This window comes from Stenella coeruleoalba (genome assembly GCF_951394435.1).
Source record: "Stenella coeruleoalba genome assembly, chromosome: 8".
NCBI classification, from domain to species: Eukaryota; Metazoa; Chordata; class Mammalia; order Artiodactyla; family Delphinidae; genus Stenella; species Stenella coeruleoalba.
Genome location: NC_137154.1, coordinates 10050099 through 10069049, shown reverse-complemented (window position 1 = coordinate 10069049; position 18951 = coordinate 10050099). Strand labels below are relative to the sequence as shown.

Sequence of the window (18951 nt, the reverse complement as noted above, 5' to 3'; positions counted from 1 at the left end):
GGGAAGGAAAACAAGGCAGAATTACACTAGCTTACCCCAGGGTAGTGGTTCTCAACTGACTCTATGCTAAATCACACCTGGGAAACATGCCTGGTCCCACCCCTGAGATTTTCCTATTTAATTGGTCTGGTTGGGCCTAGGCTGAGATTTTTAACAACTAACTATTTAATACTAAAGCATTCGAATATAGAACAGTGATGCTCAAACTATCAAACCATGCTGGCATCAGAATCAGCTGGGAGGCTTGTTAAACTAGACTGCTGGGTCCAACCCTGGAGTTTCTGATTCAGTGGATCCGTGGGTGAGGCCTGAGAATTTACGTTCCCAATGCGTTCCCAGGTAGTGCTGTGGCTATGAGGAGCCACACTTTGAGAATCGCTGCTCCAGGGGAATACATAAAGATCTCTGCATCAGGGGTTCTGAAACTTGACTAATCATTTGAATCGCCTACGAGGTTTTCTAAAAATATAGATTCAGATCTAGGGCTCAACCCTAGATCCACCAAATCAAACTCTAAGAAGGATTCAAAAATAATTCTGTACATTTAAAAAGGCTTCCAAGGTGTTTCTACTGCATAGCCGAGATTTGCAAACCTCTGCTCTATACTCCCATCTCAGCTGGTCACGGACTTTGTCATTAGGAAAAGGCTGGAGGGGAGGGTCTGAGGAAAAAAACACGATGTCCTCACTCCTGGCTCTCGCTGAGGAAAGAAAAAGAGGCTCACCTGTCAGGGTAGCCATCTGAGTTGAGGGGACACATGTAGTTCACCTCCTTGAGGTTGACATTGGAGAAGACCAATTTGTGGTTGCTGCTGTAGATGACAGTGGGGCGGTCAGAGCAAGCAAAGACGTTGGTGGTAGAAAGAGAACGGAAAGTCCTCAATACGGTGGGCTGGGTGCCCAGAGTCACCTTCTTACGGTCGCTCAACAGGCCTACAGAAAGAACGGCATCCAGAGAAAAAAGGAAAGAAACGAAACAGGACACACAGCTGGACTGTGAAGCTTCAAAAGCAGCACCCTGAGGCTAAGAACTCTGCCAACTCCAATACTCCAGATTTTCCGAAGAGCCCCTCACTCGAGGTGCTAGTCTCACCTGTCTCAATGTTGAGCCCGAAGTAGAAAAGCGCCCCATCTCCCAAGGCACAAAGGAGGTAGTGGCTACTCTCAAAGGTGGTCATCAGGATAGAACGAGGAATGATCTCTGTGGGAAAGAGGTACATTAAGTTCTTGTTCCAAATTCTGATTCTGATCCCAACCCAGGTCCTTAAAAGAAACACACCTCCACCCAGCATCTCTTTGTGCAGTAGCTCAAAAGAGGGCAGCTTCGCGATTCGGGCTGAGATGTCTGTCCAGAGACCAATAGCACAAAGAGGGGACATTCCACTGCTGTCCCCTAAAGGGGTGATGTCCAAGCAGGCCACTTCGTGTTCCATCTCTGTGTGGCTGAACAAGGAAGAATACGTCAGAGGAAGGAATCCAAGGATCAAAGAAGCCCCAGAGAACAGGGAGGGCAAAAAGAGCAGACAGATAAACACACACCTGATCTGTCGGAGCTCCTGAGGATGGATCTGCAGGTAGTAGAGGGCCCTTCCCACGGCTACTACTACCTGGCTGCTATTGCAGGAGGCCACACTGATGTTCTTGCCCTGAGGCTCCTTCCACTCACTGACGAGAGCTTTGGGGTCTTGAGAGACCAACCTCACAGATGCTGAAGTGATCTAGAGAAAGAAGAGCAATGTCTCCAAGCCCCTGCAGGGATCTAAACAGGGGTGAGAAGGTGGTAAATGCTGCCCTGGTGGAACCCTAAGAATAAGCTCCTCTGCCACATAGATATATTTTTCCAAAGTTCTGCAATGATTAATTACATGAAGATGTCATTTTTAGCTGAAGCCCTGAAGAAGACTGGCTTCAAGCAGCTTACAGCTTACATACCTACAGGCAGAAAAAGAGAAGGCCTGTTTCACTCTGAGTAAGGCTTGGGTAACACAACCTATGGAAAGGTATCAATGGAGTAAATAAGACCTGCAACTACAAGTCTAGTTGTTTTTCTCAACCCAAAAATCAGGTCTCTAAAATATCCAAGTTCTGGGAATTCCCCGGCGGCCCAGTGGTTAGGGCTCCGCGCTTTCACTGCCGAGGGCGCAGGTTCAATCCCTGGTCAGGGAACTAAGATCCTGCAAGCCACGCGGCACAGCCAAAAAATAATAAATAAATAAATAAAATATCCAAAATATACAAGTTCTTTACTATGTATGAATACATTTTATACATTTATTTCATCATTGAAATAAAACAGAAAGCAGGCTGATAACACTATTATGTATCAATACACCTTACTTATCAAAATTGAGTTTCTACTTAAAGAGGAAAGCCCTTTAGAATTATAAACACTATGGGGGATGCAGAAACACTACAAGCTGTTATTCATACTAATGAACTACAATGGGATTACATAATATTTCAAAGGGTTATTAGCCTTTCCATTTGGTAAAGAAGCCCATCATTGTAGAGAACAAACGTATGGACACCAAGGGGGGGAAAGTGGTGGGGGGTGGGTGGTGGTGGGATGAACTGGGAGATCTGGGTTGACATATATACAATAATATGTATAAAATAGATAACTAATAAGAACCTGCTGTATAAAAAAATAAATAAAATAAAATTCAAAAAAAAAAGACATCACTATAAAGTTAAAAACAAGCCTCAAAAAAAAAAAGTATATGAGAAGGCACATTTAGAGGGTTAGAAAGAAAGTTAGAAAAGAGGGAAGTGGACAGCTCAGGAAGGACACATCTCAAGAAAGAGGCAGCAGCTACTGGAATGTGCGCCCAATTTAGTAGGAGGGGTCATATCAGGCAGCCTGCAGTGAAGATAGGAGAAGGAAGAGAGCCAGTGTAGACAGACTTTTTTGATTCCAGAATCTAGATGAAGACGGAGATAGGGCAATAGCTGGAGGGAAGTTCTGGGGTCTAGAAGGTATTTTTTTAAGGCCAGCAAGGTTTACGTGTAATTCAAAGCTAGAGGAGCCAAAGGGGGAGGGGTGGTTGTCTTCAAGCCCCGGTGCAGGGTCTAGAGGACCAAGGACAGGGTGTGATGCCGAGCCGAGGCTGCAGGATCACAGCTCTGAGAAAGGAAAGGCTCTAGTTTGGGAGAGATCAGAAAGCAGAACTCTGGTTTCATACACAGAAAATGTGGTCCTTTTGATGGCTGAACAAAGGTGTTTCAGAAGCTTCAATGGGGAAGACTAAAGATTTTAATAAAAAACCTAATATTGCCCTCGAGAAAAAAGAGAAGAAATCCATCATTAGTAATAATTGGGCTGGTATAAAATAGGAAATCAGCTTTTGAAGGGTCTGGTCTAGTGTAAATTACAAAACCAGGGCAGCAGCATAATTCTGAAAATCAAAAAAAAAAAACAGGAAAGCCCTTTAACAGGAGATATGTGAGCTGGGGCCAGTATTCAGGCCACCAGTTAGAAAACACTGACAAAGCGATGAGTCAGTAACTGGGCACTCCCCACATTTGTCCAACAAACTGACAGAAGCTTCCCTCTGGTTTTTACCAAACCCACCACTGCCTGTTGCCTAAAAGGAAGACCAAGAGGATAAAAAGATAAAGACAGTTCAATAGTCCTCAGGCCCTCAAGTGCTACACCTGCCACAGGCAAATCACTGACTCTGCTCAGTGTGGAGAACGGCTCAAAAGGTGAGGAGGGTGTGCAAAACACCAAGAGCATCACGGTCACTCCAAACTTAAAAAGACTGCCAGGCGTTGAGAGGTGCGAAAAAATCAGGCTCTCACAGCTAACAAAAGTGCCAAAAGGCTATATGCCCCCCATATCACAGAAAGATTTAAGATAAGGATCTGAACAGAGTTAGAACTCTGGTTATAATAATTAGCGCCCTGAAAGTGCTCCCAAAAGTCATATATGGATGGTAGCCTACGACTGGTTTTTTTCCTTTGTGCTTTTCAGTATTCTCCAAATAAGTATATACTACTATTATAACACGGGGGAAAAGTGTGTCTCAGAAGACAGGATATAATTAGTGTGAAAACAATATCCCCCTGCCCACCCTCAAAAAATATATATATAATGATCCCATCCATAAAAGAAAATGTGAATAAACACAATACACAGTCATCCCTCAGTATCTGCAGGGGACTGGTTCCAGAATCCCCCAGCCGATACCAAAATCCGCAGATGCTCAATCAAGTCCCTTATATAAAACGGAACAATAATTGCTTATAAACTACTCACATCCTTAAGTGTATTTTAAATCATCTCTAGATTATAATACCTAATATAATGTAAATGCTATGTAAATAATTGTAAATACAGTGTAAATGATACGTAAATAGCTGCTGGTGCACAGCAAATTCAAGTTTTGCTTTTTGAACTTTCTGAAGTTTTTTTCCCCCATTTTTTTTTTTCAGCCATGCCACTTGGCTTACAGGATCTTAGTTCCCTAACCAGGGATGGAAGTGAAAATGCCAAGTCCTAACCACTGGACCACCAGGGAATTCCCATCCCAAATATTTCTGATCCAAACCCACAGATACAAAGGGCCGACCGTATATACATTTGCAAAGAAAAATTAAAGCTAAAAGGAACAACTCCAAAGTTAAGAGTTAATTAAACTGCTCTCAGTAGTGGGTGATTAGGTAATTCCAGTTTTTTCCCTAGCCTTTTTACATTACTTTTAGAGCCATAAAAACTGACTTCCAAAAATCCGGTAGTGCTCTGTACTGCACTCTAGGTCAAATTCAAGTGTAAACGAGGCCCGCCCTTTTCTCCGTTACTACCTGGATGAGTTGTTGATGAGCCACATTGCCACAGAAGAAAGTTTGCTGATCGTCCACAAAACCCATCAGTTCAGTTTCTTCCACTTCCTCTCCGTTTAACATGAGAACTCTGCAGCAGAATGGAAGGCCAGGGTCAGCCAGACCAGCTGCCCCACCTTGCAACCTTCACATGAGCACCTGGAGCTGGCACCAGACTCATCTTACCTTGTCTGGCCCACAAAAGAGAGCACCAAAGTGTCATCAGTCTCCCGATTAGGATCAGACCGCAGGGGCCATAAGCCTGGAACAAAGATCAAAGATTAAGAGGCACAGCACAGACCAACACTCCGCTCCCACAATCTAAGGAAGGAGCAGCCTAACCCCACGGGAAGAGCAAGAAATTTGGTGTCAGTCCTGAGATAAAATACCCACTCTGTTCCTCCCTAGCTTTAAGACTCTGAAGAAGTTAGATATTTTTAAAGCTGTTTGAGCCTGATATTTTTCGGTTTTTCATTTGATTTTGGATGGGATAATTCATCTCCATGACTCAAAGTCAAAATTTGTTTTTTATTTTTTAATTTTTTTAAAATTTATTTTATTTTTGGCTGTGTTGGGTCTTCGTTGCTGCACATGGGCTTTCTCTAGTTGTGTCGAGCCGGGGCTACTCTTTGTTGCGGTGCACGGGCTTCTCACTGCAGTGGCTTCTCTTGTTGCGGAGCTTGGGCTCTAGGCGCAGGGGCTTCAGTAGTTGTGGCACATGGGCTCAGTAGTTGTGGCTCGCGGGCTCTAGAGTGCAGGCTCAGTAGCTATGGTACATGGGTTTAGTTGCTCCACAGCATGTGGGATCTTCCCAGACCAGGGCTCGAACCTGTGTCCCCTGTATTGGCAGGCAGATTCTTAACGACTGAACCACCAGGGAAGTCCCAAAATTTATTTTTTAAATATTTAACACAGAAGTCTCACCCCTATACCTCTCCTTCCAACCTAGCCCCCAAATAAGTAAACAATAGTAGTTTATCCTTCCAATTCTTTTTAATTTAGGAAAATAGGTAAACACTGTGTTGCAAGCCAATATACAATGGCCTATCACAAACTGTCTGCACCTTGTTTTTTCATCTAATATATGCCTGGGCCTTTATCATAACAGAATAGTTTCTTGTTTTTGACATCTGCACAGTATTTAATTGTATGGATGTAACAGTTTATTAGTTAGTTCCCACTGATGGACCCTTTTTCAGTATATTGCCACAATATACAACGCCACAATGAGTAATCTTGTATTTATGTCACTTTATGCATATAAAGGTCTATGGGCTAGATGCCCAGAATTGGGCTTGCGGGGCAAATCACTAGATGCAGTTGTAGTTTCCGCAGACATTTTCAGTGAGCACGCTCATTTTCTCACAGCCTCACCAACACAATGTGTTGTCAAACTTCAACTTTGGCATCTGGTAAAGTATAGTATCACTATTTTGTTTTGATTTGCACTTATTATAAGTTAGGCTTGTTACCTGTCTATCCATGTACTTTGCTAATTTGGGGGCAGGAAATTTCGTGGTCTTTCTAGAAATTTTTTATGAATTAAGAGAGATTAGGCCTTTGCCTATAAGATAAACTACAAACGTTTTTATCCAATTTGCCATTTCTTCTAACTTAGCTTGCAGTGTTTTGTTTTTGCCATGCAGAAGTGTTTTATTTTTATGCTGATAGTTTATTAATCTTTCTTTTTGGCTTCTGTACTTTTGAGTCATTGTTTGACTATCCTCACTCCAAAATTAGAAAAGAATTCACCACCTTTTTCTTTTAGTTTTTGTATGGCTTCATATTTTTATATTAAGTCTTTGATCCATTTAGATTCTAGCAAGGTATACACTGAGCAGTATGGATCCACACTTATCTTTTCCCAAATGACTCCAGTTATCCCAACACCATTTATTCAAAAGAATTATCTTTACCTCACTGACCTGAGATACCACCACTATTGTACACTAAAGTCCCACATACAGTTGTGTTTATTTCGGGACATTTGAGTCTGCCCATGGGACTCTTGCCTATTCGTGCACCAAAACCAAACTTTTAATTTCTAAGGTTTAATAGTACGTTTTTATATCTGGTAACTAGGCCCGTCTCATTGCTCTTTAAGTTTTCCTAGCTTTTCTTTTTTTTTTTTTTTTTTTTTTGCGGTACGCGGGCCTCTCTCTGTTGTGGCCTCTCCCGTTGCGGAGCAGACTCTCAACCACTGTGCCACCAGGGAAGCCCTTCCTAGCTTTTCTTGCTGCTTCTGTTTCCCATTTGGTCTTTGACTTGCCCAGGTCAAAGAAAAAAAACCTATTGATATTTTTATTGAAATACATTAAATATAAAAATCAGAGAGAAAGAGCTTTATAATGTTAACTTATAAGACCTTGGCATGTCTTTTTCATTTGATCAATCTATCCTTTTAATCCTTTAAGAGTATCTTAAAGTTTTCCTTACATAGATTTTGCACAATTCTTGTTAAACTTATTCCTTGGTATTTTATCTTTTTATTCCTATTGTAAATTGTCTCTTTCCCTCTACTATACCTTCTAATTGTGTTTTTACATGAAAACTACTGATTTCAGAACATTAATTTTATATCCTACCTTAATGAATTCTTACTGCCTGTTAGCTTTTCAGTTGATTCTCTTGAGTTTTGTAGTTTTATGATCTCTTCCTAATTCATAAACCTCTATTTTTTTATTAATATGTTCTCATCCTCTTACTTTTTTATATTCTGAATTTTTTTTTTTTAAGATGTGCCTCCTATATACTACTTCGAATTAATTTTTGCCGTATGATCCAATCTGATCATCTTTTTCTTATAACAGGTGAGTTTAGCCCATTTGTTTACTGGTACCAGATATCTGATATATGAGTTACTCATACAGATGTTTGATATCAGTTCTGTCATATTATTTTAGGTTATGTTTACTGTTTGTATATTATAAAAGTCTTTCACTATGTAGTCTTTCTTTGATCTTTTCGACTATTATGTTCTCTTGGAATTTACAAAGATCTGTACTTTTGTTCTAGAAGTTACCTTTACATGTACATCTTTCTATGAAATTCTCAGTCTCCTCTCTCTTTACGGATTCTATCAGTTCCCTTATATAAACAACATTAAATTTCACTTGTAATCTTTCTTCCACCATTCCTCTACTCCATTATCCAAGTTTTTTTTTTTTTTTTGCGGTACGCGGGTCTCTCACTGTTGTGGCCTCTCCCGTTGCGGAGCACAGGGTCCGGACGCGCAGGCTCAGCAGCCATGGCTCACGGGCCCAGCCGCTCTGCGGCATGTGGGATCCTCCCGGACCGGGGCACGAACCCACGTCCCCTGCATCGGCAGGCGGACTCTCAACCACTGCGCCACCAGGGAAGCCCCATAATCCAATTTTGGTCAATATTCTCTTTAAGTTTACTTTGGAACTTTTCAATATATTTAAGCTTCTACCGCTTATTTGGCACTATGAATTTTTTTACTCTTCATTTGATCTGCTCCCCCCTGGAAGTGTCTTCATGACATGTAATGAGGCCAAAGTCACTCAAGTAAGATCTGCATCCTATGTCCACCAAAAGGATACCTTTGATGCCTGGCAAGTCAATGCTGGCATGCTCGTGGATTCCAATTCCATTCCGGATGATCCGCAAAGAGCCTTCCTTGAAAGCCCCAGAGCAAGTGACCAGCTGCAAGTAGAGAAAAGGTTTCTAAATAACCCGCTCCAGACTGAGGCAACTAGACTGATGCTCACAAAGTAAACAAGCTATACCTAAAACCAAGGACCCTTTGTTGTGGAGCTAGGTTTGAGGATGCAGACTTAGCAGAGGTTGATCTCCAAAGTCTCTCAAATTTATCAAGCAGACAGGATATCCTAGTCCAAGAAGCAAAAGGTTCCGACCACTATTCCTAGCAAGCTTGTTTCCACCCTGGGAACCTAGTTTACTGGAAAGAGCACAGGATCTGAAGGCAGACACACCTGCCATTTAGTAGTTATGTAACCTTGGACAAGTTGCTTAATCCTTCTCAGCCTTAAGTTTCCTCACTTCTGAAATGGCCAAGAATCCCTATCTAACACAGTGCTTGTGTGATTATAGATAATGTATGTAGACTGCCTGGCAGACCAAGATAGGCACTCAATAAATGGTAGTTATCCTCACATCATTGGAAATTAGTGAGTGAGGCTCTTAAAAGTTATCTGCAGTGCACACTCCCCATTCTAGCTAAGCAGACATAGGAGGACACCGTTTGAGTGGGCATACCAACTATCCCTTTCCAGGATGACCCCCTTACCTGTCCCTGCCCCTGCCTCTCCAGGTCCACCACACACATGTCCACAATGGGTCCTAAATTGGTAAAGGTTTCCATGGCCACTACATAGGAGCCTTGTTCATTGCTGTCAACATTGAGCTGAAAAAGAAAGAACAATGCTAGGCCTAGAATGCTCCAGACCCACCCTAAAGAGAGAGTTATCATCCAAAAGAAACTCAACCCTACTAGATCTTCTCATGCTCTAAGAAGATCTTATGCTCTTACGGATGCTTCTTATGCTCTACTGGATGCTTCTAGAAGGGAACTGCTAAGGAACATGGTTATCCTAGAGGTGACCCACTAACCAGCCAGGGATTTCTAACCTGGCATCCCATGGATGGATTTCAGAGGAACAGCTGGAAATTAATGTAAAATGTTTGCATGCATTCTTCTGCAGAGAAGGTTCAAATTCTCATATTCTAGAGGGGATCAAATACATTAGACTATGACCTATTTGAAGGTAGAAGCTAGCTCTTGTTCATCATTGTACCCACAGTACCTAGCCCCTTGCCCGGCACATTTGTTGAATGAACATTTAGGACAAACAGCTAGTCAGGGTAGGATGCTAAATCAACCAAGTAGAAAGGTGGATAGCAGGCATATGGATGAACTGAAGAAACTCTGAGAGGTACTAAACACAGAAAGAACTTAATGAAGAAGCAGTGAAGACTGCAAGAAAGAAGCCAGAAAGAAGAAAATGTCTTCTCACCTTCACAAGCTGGGAGTCACCAAGGCGAGACCCGACAAACACAACACCGTTATCAAGGTATGTCAAGCACTCAGCAATAGAGGTCTAAAAGAAAATCAAGGGCATGAAAGACATGAGAATGGACTTCACGTGGGATCCAGACACCGTCCTACCCACCTCTCAGACATGTGCTCAGAAAAATCACACCTGCCGTCACGATTCCCAAAACAATTCTCCATTTCAAATCCCCAGGTCACACTCAACGATCATTCCTAAATCTCTGAAGTTTGTGACTCTTCATTTATCACATCCCTATAGTCAGAAAAATCAACGATTTGTCTTGCAGGTGCCTGCTCCAAATGATCATTTTAATCCCAACAGCTCCAGTCTCCTCAAAATAGCTAGAGACCTCTAAAATTGCTGCATTGTTCTTAACAATACTTTTGTAGAACGTCCTCCCATAACTGAGCATCAGCCTCAGATTAACCTTTAATTCTACAGTGTATCCTTTTTGTTTCTCTTTTTTTTTTAATACTTGAGGTAGTACCCCACTGCCTGTGAGATTCTCTAGAATCTACTCATTCAAAAACCAACTTCCACAGCAGGACTGAGCATTTGTTGTTGGGTGTTAAGTAATATAATTCCCAGGTGCAGTTTGGGACCACACATCTGGGGTCACTAGGCACCTAGGAGAAATGTAGAAGAGTAGGGACAGGGCCTACCTCCCCAAGGAGTTCCACTCGGAGATCCTTGAGGGTAACGGTGCCATCCATCTGTTCCTCCTTCTCCAAAAGCAGCATGAAGAGCCGTCCTTCCATGTCTCCCAGCAGATAGCGGGAGCCATTGGGGTCCACGCGATTGTGACACACAATCGTGCTTTGCTGCCAAGAGGGAAGACACAGTCATTAGAGATAAAGCATCCTCCACAACCAGAGAATAAAGCCTAGCAGACCATTCCCTTTACCAAACCCAGCCACTTCATGAGCAAGGAATCCACTCAGCTCACATTACATGTGTGATCAAAAATGAGAACGTTTTATTTATTATTATTATTTTTTTTGAGGACGTTTTATTTTGAAGACAATGTTCTGAGGAGCTCAACATACTTTAAATGTTTACTCACATATTATTTTACTGGAAAACAAATACATAAAAGAGAAGCAGCTGTAAGTACTGACTGGACTATGCATGCTACCACAGATTTTGTTATTTATCCTCAAAAAAAAAATAAAATTAAGCTTTTAAGCTTTCATTTCTATGACTTGAAATTTGAAGGTGAAATTTTTTGTGACTAATTTTTTAAGTCTATATATAGTATTCACTCTATTATTTTACCTGATTTGAGCTCTAAGAACATTAACATTCATTAGAATTCCTGAAATTTCTCCTTTCTTCAAATTGCCCCAGTGAATGGAAAGGATAAACCAAATTTTGATTATTTCTCTCCCTTAGTTAGCAAGCAAGCTCTTTGAAAGCAACACCAAGCCAATCTCTCTGTATTCGCAATGACCAACACAACATCTTATATACATAGTGAATAATGTGACATACCTCTGAATCCCCTTCTGACAAACGGTGGGGAAAAGAAGCGGGGGAACAAACAGAAAGAAGAAAAAGGGAAAAGAATGCTGCTCACCTTAATGATGGGAGGGGCAATCGCCAGATATTTGTCACCGTTGTGATAGGTGATTGATTCCTGTCCAATGATGATGGCGCCTCCAAAAGGCTCTGGGACTGCAGGAGAAAGAGTAGCATTAAAATGCTCAGCATTTGGGACCTGCCAAACCCTGAGGCAGCAAGGGCACTGATCCAGTTATCTCTGAGGCAAACTTGAAGACAATCATTTTTTAGACATCAAAGTCCATGGACTATGATAAGCTTTTTCTGAGATTACTGTCTTAGAAATTGTAGGCTGCCCACTCTGTACTCCTGGTCGTACTTTTATTGCCACTCTTTCGGAGTTTCTGAGATTTTTTTCCTTGTTCCTTAGCTTCATTTCCCCCATTATCAGGGCTACCATATAGAAGAGCCAATTTGCACTTAAGAGTTTTAAAACTTCTCTACTAGGTGAAACACACAACAGTGCTGGGGGAAGAATATAGGATAAAGAGCAAAGATGACTGGATTCCAGCCTACGCTTTGTCAGTGAGGCACAGGCATGGGCAAGTCCCTCAGCCTTGTTTCCTCATCTATGAAATAAAGGAGCCAGATAAAATAAGCTCTATTGGTCCCCTTCAGTTTTTTTTAATTTTTGCCCAACAATAAAATAATGAGACTAACTTCCATATGCCACTCTGCAAATCAATCTCATTGTTTTAGTTAACCCCACCACCCCAAATAAAGGAAAGTTATACTTTTGGGGGAAGGGTAAAAAACAAGACAATCCCAAAGACAAAAATGCAAAAAACAAACGGAAGCACATTTACAGATAGGAGACATAAGGGAGGGCTGAACAATGCATGTGCTCAACAGCACTGGAGTGCTGAGATGAAGGGCAGAGAAGGTGAGGAAGGAGCAATAGGGAACTGGCCCAGAAGTGGGGCAGAGGCAAATTTCCTAAATCCCCCAACAAACCTGCAATCACCATGGAAGCTTCAGCTTCTACGTTTTCCTGTTTCCAAGGGCCCTTATTGAACTCCTTCTCTCGAAGAGACACCTCATAGGTTTTTACGTGCCGCCCCTGAGGGTCCTAGGTGAGCAAAGGTAGAACCATTAGTCCCTACGAAGGGTGCCCTGGGCTGGAGAGGGGCCCTGAAAGGAACAGCATCTGACACTCCTGTCACGCCAGCCTTCCCAACCTTATCCATCAGCATGCTAACGGCCACCAGCTGAGCTTCTGATAGTCTGGGTAGACTGTGACTGAGGCTAACTGTTTCTAACAACTGAACCAACAAAGAGATATTTAAAACTTAGAAAAATGAACTTGTCACGCTGTACTAACCACTACAGAGATATAATGTACATATGTGTACATTTGTGAATGTACATGTACGTATATAAGAGAGAGAGAGAGAGAGAGAGAGAGAGAGAGATATATATATATATATTCTCTGGTCCTTATCTTCAAGGAACTTATAAAATATCTAAAGAGAAAAAACACATTGAGAAGTGAAACACATGTCACAAATTTTTTAAATTTGTTTGTTACAAATGAGAACCTACTGTATAGCACAGGGAACTCTACTCAATGCTCTGTGGTGACATAAATGGGAAGGAAATCCAAAAAAGAGAGGATATATGTATACGTATAGCTGATTCACTGTGCCATACAGTAGAAACTAACACAACATTGTAAAGCAACTATACTCCAACAAAAATTTTTTTTTTAATAAAATAAAAATCAATTACAGTCTAAAACAAAGCTCCGTTTGATACAATTCTCAGATGCATTCTGATAGGGTGACGGTAAAGAACAGAGCGTGCTGCTCCTCTAAAGTTAGTCGAAACCTCCAATCCTGACATTGTCAACACCATCTTCCCCTCCTTGTTTTGAATCATGACTCACTTCAGACCTGGAGCTATCAAAGACACCTTTAAGAGACTAAAAGAGCTGGCATGGGGCCAGTGGAGGGCGGCCTCATCAAAGGCCAGACCAAGCTCTAAGAAGTTATGGAAGGAATCCGACAGTGTGTTCAGGCCAGGGCCCACATCTTCATCGTTGTTACAGCTCCTGAAGCACTCTGCATGACTACCTTTCACATGGATTTTCCTTTATTTATTTATTTATTTTTTTAATTTTGGCCATACCACGTGGCTTGACGGATCTCAGTTCCCCTACCAGGGATTGAACCCGGGCCACAGCAGTGAAAGCACTGAATCCTAACCACTAGACCACCAAGGAGCTCCCTCACGTGTTATTTTTCAAATTGACCTTTGGGCACAAAACAGGAGAAAAAATCATTTTTAGTTGATGAAAAGATTTTCCCATCAATGATTAGGGGTAAGACTCAACTTCACCATAAATTCAAGCTGGGGTTTGGATTTGGGCCTCTGAGACACACATATGGAAATGAAGCTCATTCACAACCCACAGCCCTGAGGCTGCAGAGTCAGCCTTGAATAACCAACATCAATGTTTTAATGACCTGATATTTACAAAACTGAAGAAGTGAGAGAGATTCCAAGTTATTATTTCAGACCTGATATTTAATGTATTGTAAATAAGATTAAACAAAATCTCCTAAGCTGGTTTCAACCTATTCAAATGAACTTTATATCAACCAGCCTCAAAACTACAGCACTTACTGTGACACTGAGAAATATACAAAAATACATCAGTATTTCCAATACTTAACACAGTGTTTAAAAAGTGTTTACATGCCCACACACAGTACTTAGACTTGGACTAAGCTTTCTTCCATCATTTATTCAACCACATGCTAGTGAAATAACCCCATACTGTATGGCCCTTTGTTAAAAGGCTGAGATATTACCAAGATACAAGCATATTAGTCTGGTGCTCTGCCACCCTGCCCCCACCCCACACCCCCTCAACAGATCTAGCCCAGAGAACAGCTGCCCAGGATCAGCTCTACAAAAGTTTTAGGCACAGACTAAAATAGAAGTCAAGAGCCAGCGGTCACCAGAAAGTGAGTGCTGATCAAAATGCACCTCTTCTTGGAAGACACATAAAGCATCCCCAAGACATTTTCTCATTGCTTGTAAGGGAATTTCCAGATCATTTCTTTAGAGCTAAGTTTTAATAATCCCCTAGCATGCCAGCAAGAGACAAAGTATAAACTGGGTCACCCTATAAAATCTCCAAGGCCCACAACCAGAGTGTAATCTCAGGATTAAAGCCTGCTACAGGCCCCAGACTGCTTCCTGCCTCCACGATAAGTACTTCTTCTCTCAAGGTGCAACCAAAACCTGACACATATTAATTATATCATTCAAAACATTTCAGGACAAATACATTAAACACTTCTACCTGCCCTACCATGACGTCCAGACATTCTGACTGGCAAAAATGGACTCCCACTGTGCCAAACCATACAGCTTCTCCCTCTCTCCTCCTGCTCCAGTACCTGGTAGACAAAGCAGATGGTAGGTGCTTGGCAACCATATAGGAACTTGACATCAATAACATGCAACTCCTCCAGGCGGATGTTAAAGGCCTTGAGCTCTTTATTGTCCCGGTCTAGTGGAATAACCTTGAAAAGGCCATCGTAGAGTCGCAGGCCAATCATTCGGCACTCAGGGTCAATGATGCCAATAATGCCCGTCTCTGAGGGGCGGCCGATTCGGTCCTGAGAAATAAAACTGGGGTTAGGAAAGAACCTCAAACACCTAGAGTAACAGAAAACGCTGCGCACCACCTTCCCAGGGTGATTTTAAGAGTGGCAGCAAAACCAGTGGCGTCTTCTTGACATGTCAGGACGCCCAAATGTCAGTGTACGCCTTTTTGCAAAACACTGAATCTCAGTGAATTATTACCTTCTCCCTTGGACTCTGAGTAAACTGCAGAAGTCCTTAGTGTTTTCTCCTTGTTTCTCTGATCACACAGAGAGAGAGCTGCCCCAGCAGTACAATTTTCTTCACCAAATCATGACAACCCTACCAGGAAAACTCTCATCACCTCACCTGGACATTGCCATGAGCTCGCGTTATGATGTCAATGCTCTCGCCACTCTGCTTATACTCCAAGATGCAGGCATTGTACTTAGCTGTCAGGATAAACAGTAGGTCCTTGCTCTCCCCCTGGAAACCAACATCATACTATCAAGAGAGGTTTGTTTTGAAAACAGGAATACTTGTCTAGCCTTTAATCATCCTTTAAGCATATTAAATTCTTCAAGAATTTTCTTTTCTCCCTGAAAAAACCCACGGTAAGTATGTAACACACATTAGCTACGCACACACCCTAAGGGTGTGTACAGAAAGGCCAGAACTGAAGCTGGTAAACATCTAGTCCACTTTCATGATTCTTCATCTCTGCTCTACATATAACGTATTCATCTAGTTCCACGTCAGCTAATCTCAATTACTCCATTCAAATTCTGAAAGATGAATGTAACGCCTCCTCTAATCCCCTCCAAGTACTTGGACAAAGAAAAAAAAATGTGAACAAAGGAAGCTGAAGTGCATCTATAAAGTCTCTCTTACTTATTAACACAGACCCCAACAAAGTGAGTATTTTGTTCAAAGGGTTATAATTTAAATTTTGAACCCACTGCTTCCCCATCAGATTCACTTACAGATAGAAACGGTCGAATTATAATAACAATAATAATTTGGTGATGTGTTAACAGTGAATGCTTGTTAGGTGCTACGTCCTGTTATTAAACCTCTTAATCCTGACAATAACCCAGAGGACTGGATACTGTTATCCCCATTTTGCAGATGGGGAAACAAGGCTCTGAAAGGTTAGATGACACCCAAAATTAGATTTAATAAGGAATAAAGCCAGTACTGCCCTAACTCTAGAGCCTACTCTCTGAATCACTATGATGACCCACAGGACGGTGACCCACATTTCAAACTGCTTTAATAGTCCCTTCTAAAAAGTCAACTTGATTAAAAAAAAAAAGTCAACTTGATAAATTTTTCCCTAGCAAATCTCTCCTTCTGTTTCTTGGAAGCTTTTTAAATTAGAATATAAATTGAAATCTGCCATTCAAAAAGAGAAGAGTTTCTCTCCTAAGCCTTATTGCACCCATCCTAAGCAAGCAGTGACGTAAAACAACGTAAACCTGACTACAACTAACAGTCCTCCCTTTGTTGCTGGGTCCAACCAACCCAGAGCACTTACCTTGGGCCTGAAAAGCTCCATGACGGCAATCTTCCCATACATGCCCACCTCTTTGACGGGTCGAAGCCCCTCAGCAGTGACCACATAGATCTCTAATCTCGTATTTTTGGCAATCAACAGGTTCAAGTCTTCAGCTGAAGTAAAGTGTCCTGAAAGAACAGATCCTCTAATCTTTGAAGCCAAAGCACTACCTAAGTGATCCTATCACTTCTACCTAAAACCTCCTGAATTCTCGACTTACTGCACGTATTTCTCCGGTTCCCTCCATTCACTCCCTTCTCACCAAATCCTCAGAGTCTCACTTCACACATTCAAGAACGCTACCTCCCTCATCAGATTAAGAAACTGGACTGGGCCTAAGAGCAGCATGTCCTTCAACTGCCAATGACTGTGAAAACCCTTCAGATGGCTCTGTGCCCTCGAATTTCACTTTTCCTATCGCAGTGGCCAACTCATACTCTAATTAAGGGATGCTGGAGAAAGTGTTTCTCCCTATTCAGTCCAAATTCGAATTTTCACAAAATCTTTACCAAACAGACTAGATCAAACGAAGAGAATTCTCAGAGCTTTACCTTAAAACCTTGTTTTGTTTGCACCTCTTGCCCTCCCAGCAGTCTACCAAAACCCCATCCACACTCCTTCATAGCCTCCAACTCTCCAACAACAGTTTTCCTTCGGAATCATGATTCGGATTTACATAAAAATACAAGTTTGAGAGCTTCATATCCTGTTGAGAACTTGGTTCAAGATGATTATGGCTGGGTTCTGGACATCTGCGTCCTTAACAATTCTTGCATAAACAAACAAGGCAAACCCAGCACTGGGCTGGGCCATTCCAAACCCTCTTCTCCAACAGCTCCCTCTTGTAAACAACAGCCCCAGGCAAAGCGGACTCCTCTCTTTCGGGTGAGTACGGACATTCCTCACATCCCTCCACCTCCTGCACCTCCCAGGCTCCTGCCCTAAAGTCGCCATCATCACCGCCCCTTCCCCCCTAACCACACGCGGCCAATCTCGCGGCCCAAGCAACACCGCACAAACAACTCACATTCCACTCTCTGTCCCACTGGGCGCGTCCTGTCCTCGAGGCTAAGTGACCTCCGAGAACGAAAGGGGACCCTCAAGAGCAGCTTTTACTCCCCCAAAGGCGTGTGTTGAGACAGCTTCTTTTAAGCCGTGGGCTGTGGGAGGTCCCTCGGCCGCCAGCGCCTTCCATTCCCTGGGCCCGGTCTTGGCGGCAACCCGGGGGCCGCGGGCTTCCCTAGGCCTCGGTTCCCCCCAGATCCCTCCCTCACCGGGGTCTCCTGCCCTGGCAGCCTCACCGGTCACGCAGCCGTTCACGGCGGTGGGCTTCTGTGCCGTTACCACGTAGTTGTACGACATGTCGAGGCCTGGGGCAGCCCAGCGGGACTCAGGCGAAACGAAAAAAAGACGGACACGAGCAAAGAGACAGGGAGCCCCCACCCGCGCGCGGCGAACTCCACTGCCGCTGTCTCCGCCCCAGAGACACGTTGCAGGCCAGAGCGGCCGAGGCGCGGGGCATCACGGGACGGGCTCACCTGGCCTCTTGGAGGACTCAAGGCGCCGAAGCGGCCAACCAAGGGAGGCCCCGCCCCCAGAGGCCCCGCCCATCTCCTACCGCCCGAGCTTGGAGTACCCGGATGAGGGCACCCTGTCGGGTCTTTGGGAAGCAGCTGCGGTTCCCGAGGTGGTGGACGCTGGGGAGAGCTGGTCGCGGAGGTGCACCGACGCCGCCGCCTCCTCCTCCTCCTCCTCCTCCTCCTCCTCCTCCTCCTCCTCCTCCTCCTCCTCCTCCTCCTCCTCCTCCTCCTCCTCCTCCTCCTCCTCCTCCTCCTCCTCCTCCTCCTCCTCCTCCTCCTCCTCCTCCTCCTCCTCCTCCTCCTCCTCCTCCTCCTCCTCCTCCTCCTCCTCCTCCTCCTCCTCCTCCTCCTCCTCCTCCTCCTCCTCCTCCTCCTCCTCCTCCTCCTCCTCCTCCTCCTCCTCCTCCTCCTCCTCCTCCTCCTCCTCCTCCTCCTCCTCCTCCTCCTCCTCCTCCTCCTCCTCCTCCTCCTCCTCCTCCTCCTCCTCCTCCTCCTCCTCCTCCTCCTCCTCCTCCTCCTCCTCCTCCTCCTCCTCCTCCTCCTCCTCCTCCTCCTCCTCCTCCTCCTCCTCCTCCTCCTCCTCCTCCTCCTCCTCCTCCTCCTCCTCCTCCTCCTCCTCCTCCTCCTCCTCCTCCTCCTCCTCCTCCTCCTCCTCCTCCTCCTCCTCCTCCTCCTCCTCCTCCTCCTCCTCCTCCTCCTCCTCCTCCTCCTCCTCCTCCTCCTCCTCCTCCTCCTCCTCCTCCTCCTCCTCCTCCTCCTCCTCCTCCTCCTCCTCCTCCTCCTCCTCCTCCTCCTCCTCCTCC

At 43.8% G+C, this 18951-nt stretch overlaps 1 protein-coding gene across 1 annotated transcript in view; it reads right to left on the bottom strand.

The window, feature by feature from the left end:
• The window catches only part of DDB1 (damage specific DNA binding protein 1), a 30909-nt gene extending 12826 nt beyond the window's left edge, over positions 1–18083 (bottom strand). Inside the window, exons 1-16 of the mRNA XM_079930426.1 lie at positions 17870–18083; positions 16548–16696; positions 15380–15496; positions 14824–15045; positions 12371–12485; positions 11433–11530; positions 10519–10677; positions 9818–9901; positions 9091–9207; positions 8384–8486; positions 5007–5082; positions 4803–4911; positions 1539–1717; positions 1279–1442; positions 1093–1200; positions 725–932 (exon numbers count right to left, since the gene is read on the bottom strand). Of these exons, the coding sequence (XP_079786552.1) occupies positions 725–932; positions 1093–1200; positions 1279–1442; positions 1539–1717; positions 4803–4911; positions 5007–5082; positions 8384–8486; positions 9091–9207; positions 9818–9901; positions 10519–10677; positions 11433–11530; positions 12371–12485; positions 14824–15045; positions 15380–15496; positions 16548–16696; positions 17870–17930 (2069 nt within the window). The 5' untranslated portion in view covers positions 17931–18083. The remainder of the gene's footprint in view (positions 1–724; positions 933–1092; positions 1201–1278; positions 1443–1538; positions 1718–4802; positions 4912–5006; positions 5083–8383; positions 8487–9090; positions 9208–9817; positions 9902–10518; positions 10678–11432; positions 11531–12370; positions 12486–14823; positions 15046–15379; positions 15497–16547; positions 16697–17869) is intronic.
• Positions 18084–18951: the final 868 nt, after the last annotated feature.